This window comes from Littorina saxatilis, linkage group LG15 (genome assembly GCF_037325665.1).
Source record: "Littorina saxatilis isolate snail1 linkage group LG15, US_GU_Lsax_2.0, whole genome shotgun sequence".
NCBI lineage: Eukaryota > Metazoa > Mollusca > Gastropoda > Littorinimorpha > Littorinidae > Littorina > Littorina saxatilis.
Genome location: NC_090259.1, coordinates 24,894,460 through 24,907,698, shown reverse-complemented (window position 1 = coordinate 24,907,698; position 13,239 = coordinate 24,894,460). Strand labels below are relative to the sequence as shown.

The window sequence follows — 13,239 nt, the reverse complement described above, 5'->3', positions numbered from 1 at the left end:
CCTCCTTAAACAAGGACAAAACAGCTTGGCTAAAAATGATAATTCTCAGACATTTTCTGCAATTACAAACGAACACACAAACCAACCAACCAACCATCCAACCAAAAAAAAAGGAAACAAAGGAAGACGACAGTCACATGTCACAATGGCAACACTTACCTGGACCCTTGGCCCCCCCGGACAAGAGACGACCCAGGCGGAATATGACTGCTCGTTCATATTCTTGCACAACCTGCAATCACACACGATTTATAGCAGTTCAAATGTTATCAAGCCGTGATGGTCACCAGTCACGTGTAGACACATGCAACCAAGTAGCCACACACGTACCGCACACACACACACACACACACACACATACACACACACACACACACACACACACACACACACACAGAGACATATACACGCGCACACACACACACACATACACGCGCGCGCGCACATACACACACACACACACACACACACACACACAAGAGAAAGAGAGAGAGGGAAAGCTAGCTAGTAGAAGAGTCCTTACCTAGATATACAGACAAAGAATGGTGATGAGGAAAAGGGACAGTGCGGACAGTGTGCGTGTGTGTGTTTGCGTACGTGCGTGTGTGTGTGTATGTGAGTGTATGTGTGTGTGCGTGTGCGTGCGTGGGTGCGTGCGTTGATGTGTATGTGTGTGTGCGTACGTGTGTGTGTATGTGTGCGTGCGTGGGTGCGTGCGTTGATGTGTGTGTGTGTGTGTGTGCGTACGTGCGTGTGTTTGTGTGTGTGTGTGTATGTGTGTGCGTGTGTGTATGCGTGCGTGCGTGCATCTGTGCAAGTGTGTAAGTGTTTAAGTGTGCGTGCGTGAGTGTATATGCACGTGCATTCGAGCGTGCATGCGTGCGTTTGTGTGTGTATTACATACCTTAATACAGAGACAGAGAGAGACGGGGAAGGTGATGGCGATGAGACACACAGACAGGGCGGCCAGGATGTAACCACAGCAACCAAGGCTCCCTCCATCGTCCGTCGTCACTTGGTCTGGAACACAAACAACCAAAACAACATTTAGTATTAACACCCCATTGTTACTTTTGATACAATACCACGATGTTCCCTGGTCAGTGAACAAGAAACCAATACAGTCATCGAGTCTTTGTGTAATCACAGGGCAGAACCACCCAAACAAACAACTGATGACCAAACAGACATGGAAACACACACACACACTTGGAAACATATAACCCCACACCTCTGCAACTGGCTGCTACCTTTTGTTCATTGGTATGAGAGAGAGAGAGAGAGAGAGAGAGAGAGAGAGAGAGAGAGAGAGAGAGAGAGAGAGAGAGAGAGAGAGAGAGAGAGAGAGCATTCCGATTCGCTTTCCTCCCTGCTAGTAATGACCAGAACCAGGAGGACCCTCTGGGACAGTATCCATGAAGACAAAGGGCGTGCAACAAAACACGCGTTTCGCATTCATGGCTTTACACTTCAAGCCCCAACTTTGCAGAATTGCCATCCCCCCTCCATTCCCATGGGAAAAGCATTGGACACTCAATCACAACATCTTTCCCACAACCTCGTACAAACCAATTAGGGCGTCTCACACAAATGCATGTATTCGCGTGCACAAAGTGTCACACACGGACACACACACGCACGCACACACACATACGGACACACACACACGAACACGAACACACACACGAACACACACACATACACGGAGACACACACGGACACGCACGCACACACACAAACACACATGATCTCACCGTCACCGAACTCATTTGCCTACGTCTATCCCGATGCCCCATGCCCCCCCCCTCCCCCACCAGTCTGCCCTCCCCATCTTCGCACTCGCTCAATTAAAGGCATATGTACTCGATGACTATACACGCTAATTGCTTTACCAACAGCTGGAGACATGCTAAATTAAGTTCCCTGCAAAATATTGTGGTCTAGGACCCCTTCAATGTTGAGATATGTTAATTTTCATTTTGATCTGGATCGTCCTATATATAGATTTGGCAACACATGTAACGTTGATGCAAGGGAGCTAACACCGCGGCTTTGTTGACATCCTCACTTTTTCAGAGGCTAGAACAAGCTGTAATGCATGTATTATGGTCCGCGCATGGTGACATATCGTCATTATATGGTCTTATGGTGCGTTTAACATCGATTATGGCAGGGGTGAGTTTTGGCGCTCGCCCGCTCGCCCGCGGCGACTTCAAATCGCGTCGGGCGAGTTCGAAATTCCTCTGAAATCGCCCGCCGGGCGGGTTCAAATTTTGCTGAAGTACAAAGTCGTTAGGCAACGTAGTCAATCGGAACGGCCGGCGAACAAATATCTCTGCGGGCGATCTCAAAATCTGGCACTAGGCTACTGCCCACTCATCCCCCCCCCTTCCACCACTTTGAGGACTCAGGACTACCATCAATCAATGTCAGACACATTGGCTAGACAGCTACCCCCCTCCGCCTCACTTGACCGTGTCATCACCCCTCCAGTGCCACCAGCCGCTGGCGATTGCATCAGCAGTCAAAATAGTTAAACCCCCCTCTTTGCGCTATTCACTTCACCCCCTCTCTGATCTTATCCTGCGCTCACCAATCCTTCAGAGACTTTCACATGTTGTAAAACAGTTTCCTCTCAGATAAAAACTCGGTCATTGACCCCGAGTAAGAAGGTCAGTGTCTCGACAGGCAGCTGTGTTCAGATTGCAAGTAACGGTCATTGACCCAGGTCTCAAGGCCAACCAGCTTTTACAATGCATCTGCCTTTGATCTGACCGCCCATCCAGAGCAAACATATTCCCCCTAGCCCTCTGTATTTTTCCTTTGATGTGCCTGCTATGTACCACTGATCCAGTTTCTGGGAAATGTATATAATTATGTCATTGACTGCAGGGATACTCATTGAGACCGTTTTCCCAAATATGTTAACACCAGCTTTGCTGACCAACTTAGTACAAGTAGTGACAGTACTACTGCTGTCAATTATTTCCCTTCAACTAAGGAAGTAAAAAAACCACCCAGATCCACTATATGTGATAAAGAAGAAAAGACAGACCTTCAACAATAGGACAAGGGATGCAACTCTGCTGAATCAAAAGCATAAAGATCACCTGTGAACAATTCTAGGATCAGGAAATCTGAACATCTGTTTGTTTTCATTAGGAAATAGAAATGAAATGTAATGCTTTTGATTATTTATGACTTAAGCTGTGGTAAATTTGGCTGGTATGCAACTTTTACAGTAATATTAATAACACAGACATAAAGAAAAAGAAACAAAACAAGAAAGCAACTTAGAAAATGTTTTGTTTGTAGTCAGCTTTTTATACTTGGTTTTATACAACAAAAAACATAATTTAAATTAAAAAAAAATGCTGATTTACTCTTTTGTAGTGTGTGTTTATGTGGTAAGTAAAGTTCCATAGTAAATTACTTTGTAAATTGTGTGGTAGGGGTACATAAAAGGGGTAACTTTTAGTGAGGTTTAGTGTGTGATTGTGTGACAGGGTGTGAATGTGGTTTTGATTTCTTGTTTCTTTGTGGCGGCTTTTATTTTCAATTCTTTATTAAAACAAGGTTAATTATCATTATATTAAAACATAGCATTTTAGTCATCAAGTTTTCTGTGTGTTTGTGGTAGTTATTAGTAGTGCAAATCCACATGTATGCATTATAAGTATGAATGTATGTCTTTTGTGTGTGTGGTTAGCAAGCGACGAGCCGCTGGGGCGGTTGTAAGAAATCCCGGCAAGTTGGGGGCCGGTTGGGATTTGGGGGGGCCGGTTCAATTTTTGACTTACCGGCCCCCCTGGCCGGTAGCAAAAAAAGTTAAGGTACACCCCTGTTATGGGCAAACTACACTTTGTAAACACGGGAGCGCGTACATATGCCTTTAAGGTCACACCGTGATTAGAGTAGGATGCAAAACATCTCATTTTCATGGCTCCAAGGACAGCATCAAATGACATTTTCGCAAATTACTAAACGGTTACTACGACGCAGTATCTAATTCGCGAATCTCTCATTACATTTAGTCAAGTTTTGACTAAATGTTTTAACATAGAGGGGGGAATCGAGACGAGGGTCGTGGTGTATGTGTGTGTGTGTGTGTGTGTGTGTGTCTGTGTGTGTGTGTAGAGCGATTTAGACTAAACTACTGGGCCGATCTTTATGAAATTTGACATGAGAGTTCCTGGGTATGATAGCCCCGGACGTTTTTTTCATTTTTTCGATAAATACCTTTGATGACGTAATATACGGCTTTTTGTAAAAGTGGAGGCGGCACTGTCACACCCTCATTTTTCAATCAAATTGATTGAAATTTTGGCAAAGCAATCTTCGACGAAGGCCGGGGTTTGGTATTGCATTTCAGCTTGGTGGCTTAAAAACTAATGAGTGAGTTTGGTCATTAAAAATCGGAAACTTGTAATTAAAATTATTTTTTTATTAAACGACCCAAAAACAATTTCATCTTATTCTTCGTCATTTTCTGATTCCAAAAACATATACATATGTTATATTTGGATTAAAAACAAGCTCTGAAAATTAAAAATATAAAAATTATTATCAAAATTAAATTTTCCAAATCGTTTTAAAAACTATTTCATCTTATTCCTTGTCGGTTCCTGATTCCAAAAACATATAGATATGATATGTTTGGATTAAAAACACGCTCAGAAAGTTAAAACGAAGAGAGGTACAGTAAAGCACAGCGCAATCGCTACCGCGCCAAACAGGCTCGTCACTTTCACTGCCTTTTGCACTAGCGGCGGACTACGTTCAGTTTCATTCTGTGAGTTCCACAGCTTGACTTAATGTAGTAATTTCGCCTTACGCGACTTGTTTTTATTTGCACATACTCGTCAAATGCTAACTTGTGTTGCAACATCCACAGCCCATTCGACGCCCAACAAAACCAACACATATTTTTGTCATGTCAGAACCACGATAATCGTTTCCTAGAGTTCTCCGACACTGCGTAACTCTACGGAGTACCTCAAGTATCCCAAGGGAAAACGGTGATGCGGACTTTCTCTTGCATAGTTAGTCTTAATCAACAACTATGTTATTCAGCTATCTGCCAGCTACAACAATAAACACACACACTCGGATGTTTTTTTAACCATTAGCAAAACAGCATCCACAATCTCCAGTCCATTAAGGTGAATGAACTTTACACAGTGCTGCCAGGGTGATGGGTACTCTGGATTGACAAACCAGAAGTTTATCTTTCTGTATGTGTTTACACAGTTTTAGACAGACACAAAACGAATAATTATATTATGTGTGTGTGTGTGTGTGTGTGTGTGTGTGTGTGTGTGTGTGTGTGTGTGTGTATGTGTGTGTGTGTGTGTGTGTGCTTGCGCGAGATATCGTGCGTGTATGTGCGTGTTTGAATGAATGTGCATACGTGCGTGATTATGTGCCTGCATGCTTGCATGGTTGTGTACACACGCTCACCTACCTACACCTGCGTACGAATGTACGTGCCTTCAACCAGCCCACAAACCAGTGCATTAAATCCTGATGGCACAATTCCAAGATGGCTCACTCGTCCATTAATGAGACATAATGGTAATAGGGTTGACACTATTAACCTCGATCCCCCGGGGAGGTTACAGACCCGTCCAATCGTCTCTCTGGCTCTCTATGACGCCCGCAATATCTCAGTCAGATATTATTTAAGTTATTGAGACATCCCAGTGCACTAAGGGATTTATAGAGCAAATCGAGAAAATTCATTATTGAACGAAGCGCATAGCGCTGAGTTCAATAATTATTTTCGAGATTTGCTCTATAAATCCCTTAGTGCACTGGGATTGTTTCAATAACGATATTGTCAGTACCGCCATAGAAAAAAGAAGATTCCAAGCGCACATTTTGCAACGCGCATTTGAATAGGCATAACTGTGTGGTCAGGTCGTGTACAGTAAAGATCTACTTTTGTGTGGGGTGTCTCAAGTGTGTCGTGCTTTCGTCACACGCATTTTAATTTCTGTTGGTAAATTCCAGTGTAGCGTTAATCTGAACAGTGATGATCTTTCAGAGAGACCTCATTTGAACTCGGAGAAAGGGCTGTGCTCTTCATTATTTGCGATTCGAAACCTCCAGTCGAGCTTCGACGGATTGACTGTGCGGAGTGACTCCCCTTGAATTGACTCGAAGCCGCGGGACTCGACGGTTCGCACATTTTCAAAACAAATGTGGCATATTTCTCGTGTTTTATCTTCACTCATCGGGGAGTCTGATACTAAATATGAACGGTAAGAATGCTCTGAACCCTACACGTATTATATCCCCATCGTTTTTTCGTTCACATTTGCCCAACATGTTAATTTGCTGAGCAGGGTTTATGTCGTCTGCTAGGGCAATCAAACCACTGCATGCAGTCTGCACTGACTGAGTCTGCACGCACGAGGCACGCTGGTAATAAATCTTATAATGGCAAGAACGTTCTGAACCCTACACGTTTTCGATTACGATTGTTCTTGCCTTGAAATAATAATTCGGAAACCATTCATTTACTGAACTGATGCAGTCGTATTTCAGTGTACATAGTCAGTGCGGCTACGTGTGACAGAGTCGATCGAGTCAGTCTTCCAAACTGGTCTAGCTGGTACGTTATCGGAATAACACTTGTGTTTTCTGCTAGCGGGTGGGAATTTTATATTAACTCATCATTTGGTAATGTGGATGATAAGCTACATGCCACTAACACGATGAGAAGAATCTATGCAAGTCGGCGAGAATTAGATGAAACACAGCGGCTTGTATTTTTAGATCAGTGGCAGCCGCACTGTGGCACAGGCACATGCAATCTGTCAGAAAAAACCCACTTCTGCTTTAATTGAGAAGCAGGGAATTTATGGTCATTTGGTATTGTGGAAAATATAAGCTACATGTCAGTAATTAATTCTGAGGATGAGAGCACAGTCTTGCTTAGGTAAAGGGCGTAAGAATACACTCTGTGGAAAAGTTAGCGCACTCCAAGAGTGCGCTAACAGTTTTAGCGCATCGCCATTAGCCAATCAACTGGTTCACATCAGTCATGTGACACCAGTACTTACTGACAATTATTATTATTATTATTATTATTATTATTATGAACATTTGTGTATGTGTTTACACACTGAGTTGCGCGTCACGCAGTCCAAATAACATAATATTTACTCTAGACATGTTTAGACAGACACAAATATATTATGTGTGCGTGTGTGTGTGTGTGTGTGTGTGTGTGTGTGTGTGTGTGCGAGTGTGTGTGAGCGTGCATTATTTTTTGCATATGTGCACTCAGTTCTGCTTGAGTGGCGTCAACGAACACGTGAACGGGCACGCGGGCGTGTGCGAATACACACACAAACACACACACACAGACACACACACACATCCCGTTGGCTGAGAGAGAGAGAGAGAGAGAGAGAGAGAGAGAGAGAGAGAGAGAGAGAGAGAGAGAGAGAGAGAGAGAGAGAGAGAGAGAGTGCGAGAGAGAGAGAGAGAGAGATAGATAGGGAGAGAGAGAGAGAGAGAGAGAGAGAGAGAGAGAGAGAGAGAGAGAGAGAGAGAGAGAGAGAGAGAGAGAGTCGTGGCCTGTGGAAACATATGTGTGCAGTTGGAAAACGGGGCGTCGAAGGTGCAAACTACAAAAAACGCAATGCCCAGAATATAAAAACCGGTCAGTCAACAGCAACACTTTCAATACTTCACAACAGAATTACATGTCCTTGTACCAAGGACTACTACTAATGTACTTGAACATGTTTCTTGTCATGGCTTTGAAGGATGACTGCTGATAAAATATTGGTGGTTGTCCTTCGGGTCCGAAGAAGACTGCTGATAAATATTATGACCCGGGCAAATAGACAGAACTAAATGGAAAGACAACGGACATCAGGGGAACAGCAACATTGTAACGGACCCCTTCCCAGACACAGACAAGCTGACATAGCAAATCGACATAACAGACAGAGGTGAGCGAGGTGACTCAGGGGAGGGAACTGGTAATGGAGGTCTGTCTGGTGCTGGTATGTAAACAGTGGAACCCCCCTTTTAAGACCTGCAAAAATGTGAGAAAATCAGGTCTGAATAAGGATCGAGGGAGTCTTAACATGGACGTACATTTACAAAGCTCATGAACAGAAAATATGAAACAGCAATGGAGAAAGCCTTTAATTGGGGGAACTTCTTCTTCTTCTTCTTCTTTTTCTTTGTTCATGGGCTTAGACTCCCACGTTTACTCATGTTTTTAGCACGAGTGGATTTTTACGTGTATGACCGTTTTTACCCCACCATTTAGGCAGCATACGCCGATTTTGGGGGAGGCATGCTGGGTATTTTCGGGTTTCTATAACCCACCGAACTCTGACATGGATTACAAGATCTTTTCCGTGCGCACTTGGTCTTGTGCTTGCGTGTACACACGAAGGGGGTTAAGTCACTAGCAGGTCTGCACATAAGTTGACCTGGGAGATCGGAAAAATCTTCACTCTTAACCCACCAGGCGGCAGCGACCGGGATTCGAACTCACGACCTCCCGATTAGGAGGCCGACGTCTCACCACCACGCCACTGCGCCCGTCAGAATTGGGGGAACATGAATGGGGGGTTCCACTGTACCGAGAAGCAGACTATTTTAGGCCGGGTATCAAAAGTGCTCCAGTTACCTGTGGATGTGAAGACAGCCAGTCACATTAGACGTGATTGTGGGCTGGATTGATTACCCTCCAAAAGTCTGCTTTGCTGCTGATGAAACTCAGACGTAAAGTCCTCAGTGGCAGCACTGAATGGTCAATTAGGGACTTGTTGTGTAAAAGCGCCGAGGTTTGCAAGAATAACAGTAAACACGACAATCATACTGTCACAAACAGCCTCCAAAACTCAGTGTCTCTGAGCCACTGAGCCGCTATAAATAGGCCAATATTCAAGGGAGACAACCTCTTCAGAGCTGCTACGACACGGCGAACTCCTGCGTCATCCTGCCACAAATCATTGCTAATTGGGCAGAAAATGCCCCCAAAACAGACATTACTGACTTCCAGGTTTGAGCATCAGAGATGTATCAGTGTTGCCCTTGGTACACATCTGCTGCAGATGCAATGAATGCTAGACACTGCATGTCCTCCGCACAAAGAGATAGTGTGTGTGTCGGGTAATATTTAGTTCCAACAACACAGTGTCCAACTTAGATAAAGTAATTTCAAGCGCACTTTCCTTTTCAGCTACAATACATAAACACACACACACACACACACACACACACACACACACACACACACACACACACACACACACACACACACAAAAGAAGAAGAAGAAAAAAAAGAGAGAAAAAAGCGTCCAACGTCCACCGCCATGCAACGTCCATGTACGAATCACTTGGATGATTTGGAAGAGATAAAAGAAAGTGAAAGGCTGAGGCAACAATTCATGTATGCAACCGACACACGCAATAATCCAAAGAGGAATCAAACCTGAACACGTCCTTGACCTTCTGACACAGATCCGACAAGGTCGAGGTCACCCAAATCAAATCGCACAGACCCGATGGCGCTACACTAGAATCAAAATACGCGTACGAAGCTGGAGAAGCGAAACAGACTATCAACATAAAACACATTTTTATTTATTTATGTGGGAGATTTATATAGCGCTTGACGTTCTCTAAGCGCTTTACATATCAATTTCTGCCGTGTGAGATGGAATTTTTTACACAATATATCACGCATTCACATCGGCCAGTAAATTTCAAACCATTACGGCGAATATTTACTTTTCACAGCCTATTATTCCAAGTCACACGGGTATTTGGTGGGTGGACATTTTTTTAATTTTTTTTATCTATGCCTATACAATTTTGCCAGGAAATACCCTTTTGTCAATCGTGGGATCTTTAACGTGCACACCCCAATGTAGTGTACACGAAGGGACCTCGGGTTTTCGTCTCACCCGAAAGACTAGCACTTGAACCCACCACCTGGGTTAGGAAAGGGGGAAGAAAATTGCTTACGCCCCGACCCAGGGTCGAACTCGCAACCTCTCGCTTCCGAGGCAAGTGCACTTACCACTCGGCCACCCTTTCCCTTACAAATACTAACGAGAAATCGCACCGGGACCATTGTCGGACTTTCGGCTCCACATTCATATCAATTATTAAGAGCAAAGCGCGCACAAAAGGGCGATTTGGGAATTGTGTTCCTGAAACTGACGTACGGTATGAACAGCGACATTGGGGATCAAATACAATCTCAATGTGCCCATTGCTGAAAGTTGGATTTTGTTGTCTGATTTTTCTCGTTGTCATGCCAGAGGGGTTCGTGGAAGGGGGGTGGTGGTGGTGTAAAAAAAAAAAAAGTGGAGAATGTTACAACATCATGGCCGTTTGACATTATTTTGCTAATGAAAAAGGCGACAGCGTTCTTATACTCTCTCGCTATCTCCCTCTCTCTCAGCATGACAGGCACAACAGCATCATGGACTCGGAGCGATTTGGATTTTATTCGCTCTTTAAACAAGAAATTCGCGCTGAAGTTGTATATATATAATATATAGATCATATTCAGCTCCGCTGTTTTCGAGATGCATACATACAATTTCGATTTGGTATTTCACCCATAAACACTCACAAATGCCGCTATCGAACTGACGTTGTACCGGGCCTTTTGATTTGCCCTGTATGCAGAGAGGACGTGGAAGACGAGAAACATGTATTGTTTGTATGCAAAGGATATTGTGATTATAGACTTGATGTCAAAATATTAAGAGAAAAAACCCAGAGTGAAGATGCGAACAGTATTATACGTGTTATGTCTGGAGATATTAAAGAGGATTTAGTGGTGCAGGTGGCCAGATTCTTATATCGTGTTTTTCAAAAAAGAAAGAGTTTTTTGGACTAGTTACCCAATGTGGAACAGGTGAACGAGACGGCGATGTGTTATACATAGTTTGTGCCGTGGAACGTTAGAGCAGGTTTGATTGCAAATAATGTATGCTGGTGTAGTACACTTGTGTTGTTGTTGTACCTATTCAAATTGTTGATTTATGTGCATGCTGGAAATGTTTCTTTGTTAGAGAGAGAGAGAGAGAGAGAGAGAGAGAGAGAGAGAGAGAGAGAGAGAGAGAGAGAGAGAGAGAGAGAGAGAGAGAGAGAGAGAGAGAGAGAGAGAGAGTTTGTGCCGTGGAACGATAGAGCAGGATTGATAGCCGATAATGTATGTACTGTAAACTTGTTTGTCGTTGCACCTATCCATATTGTTAATTCATGCGCTGGATATGTTTTTAGGTTTGAGAGAATGAGAGAGGGAGAGAGAGTGAGAGAGAGTGAGAGCGTGCGTGCGTTCGTGTGAGTGTATGTTAGGGAGAAAGAGATAAAACCATGTGACTGTCCATGAATACAAACACACGGCATGTATTACTGACCCCCCCTCTCCACACCCCGTTGAAATGAACCTTGTGTATTTAATCAATAAAATGTCTTACGTCTCTCTCTCTCTCTCTCTCTCTCTCTCTCTCTCTATCTCTCTCATATCCAGAGACACATTCTCTCTCTCTCTCTCTCATATCCAGAGACACATACTCTCTCTCTCTCTCACATCCAGAGACACATACTCTCTCTCTCTCTCTCACACATCCAGAGACACATACTCTCTCTCTATCTCTCTCTCTCTCTCATATCCAGACACATTCTCTCTCTCTCTCTCTCATATCCAGAGACACATACTCTCTCTCTCTCTCACATCCAGAGACACATACTCTCTCTCTCTCTCTCATATCCAGAGACACATTCTCTCTCTCTCTCTCTCTCATATCCAGAGACACATACTCTCTCTCTCTCTCTCACATCCAGAGACACATACTCTCTCTCTCTCTCATATCCAGAGACACATACTCTCTCTCTCTCACATCCAGACTGAGACACATACTCACTCTCTCTCTCTCATATCCAGAGACACATTCTCTCTCTCTCTCCCTCTCATATCCAGAGACACATACTCTCTCTCTCTCTCTCACATCCAGAGACACATACTCTCTCTCTCTCATATCCAGAGACACATTCTCTCTCTCTCTCATATCCAGAGACACATACTCTCTCTCTCTCTCTCACACATCCAGAGACACATTCTCTCTCTCTCTCTCATATCCAGAGACACATACTCTCTCTCTCTCTCTCATATCCAGAGACACATACTCTCTCTCTCTCTCTCACATCCAGAGACACATTCTCTCTCTCTCTCTCATATCCAGAGACACATACTCTCTCTCTCTCTCTCACATCCAGAGACACATTCTCTCTCTCTCTCTCTCTCTCTCTCTGAGTCTCTCCCACACAAGTTGACAGAGACCCAGACTCTCTGTCTGACTGCAGTCTGTCTGTCTCCGGCTTACTTTCTCCCTTCCCTTTCCCTAAAATGGCTTACATTAACAAACTTGCATACAGAAATATTCCATCAAACTGGTTGAAAAGGTTAAACAAAAGCTACCGTAGAAAAGGAGAGAGAGAGAGAGAGAGAGAGAGAGAGAGAGAGAGAGAGAGAGAGAGAGAGAGAGAGAGAGAGAGAGAGAGAGAGAGAGAGTAAGCGAGACAAAGAAAGATACCCGAAGAGAGAGAAACTGAGACAGAGAGACAGAGAGAGAGTGTGAGAGGAAGAGAGACCGAGACAGTGTGAGAGAAAGACAGACAGACATACAGAGACAGACCGAGAGTGACATGCACACCGTGGCACATATAGAAACAGACAGACACAGACAAGAAAAAAAGAGAGAAAAAAAGCATGGAAAACCCCACAACGGGTACCTAAAAAGGTAACTAAATTCCACCCAAACCCACCGTCAGATGCATCTTGTTTGGAAGCGGATACCAATGCCACATGTTCTGCAGGCACAGACATCGTTCATGTGCCTGTGTTTTCGATCCAAGTGACAAAATGATGTTACTCTCGTCAGCCTCGCAAAGTTAAGAGCAGCGTAAACACAATCATTTCTCTTGCCCTGAACATCAAAACCGTTTTAGCCGTCCGCCATTTCAACAGCACAGACTGCTAAGAGAGAAAAACAAAATCATGAACGAAATTTAAATTGATTAAAGAGAAAGAATCTCTTTTGTCTTAGTTGTGTTAATATACGCACGATGGCACGAAATGAATCAGTTTAGCTAACGAACTTGACGCGTTACGCCGTGTTTTGTACCCAGCACATTATTATTTGGTACCCTGCAGCGAAAAATGTCTACAAATTATGGGGTATTGCT

At 43.8% G+C, this 13,239-nt stretch overlaps 1 protein-coding gene across 5 annotated transcripts in view; it reads right to left on the bottom strand.

Moving 5' to 3' along the window:
* Positions 1–13,239, bottom strand: part of LOC138948927 (mechanosensory protein 2-like) — a 99,325-nt gene that overhangs the window by 26,334 nt on the left and 59,752 nt on the right. For 4 of the 5 annotated variants that reach the window (XM_070320592.1, XM_070320588.1, XM_070320589.1 and 1 more), the window contains exons 2-3: positions 905–1,020; positions 160–232 (exon numbers count right to left, since the gene is read on the bottom strand). In XM_070320592.1, the coding sequence (XP_070176693.1) occupies positions 160–232; positions 905–1,020 (189 nt within the window). Of the gene's footprint in view, positions 1–159; positions 233–904; positions 1,021–12,819; positions 13,028–13,239 lie in introns of all 5 variants that reach the window. The other variant, XM_070320590.1, reaches the window with a different exon arrangement.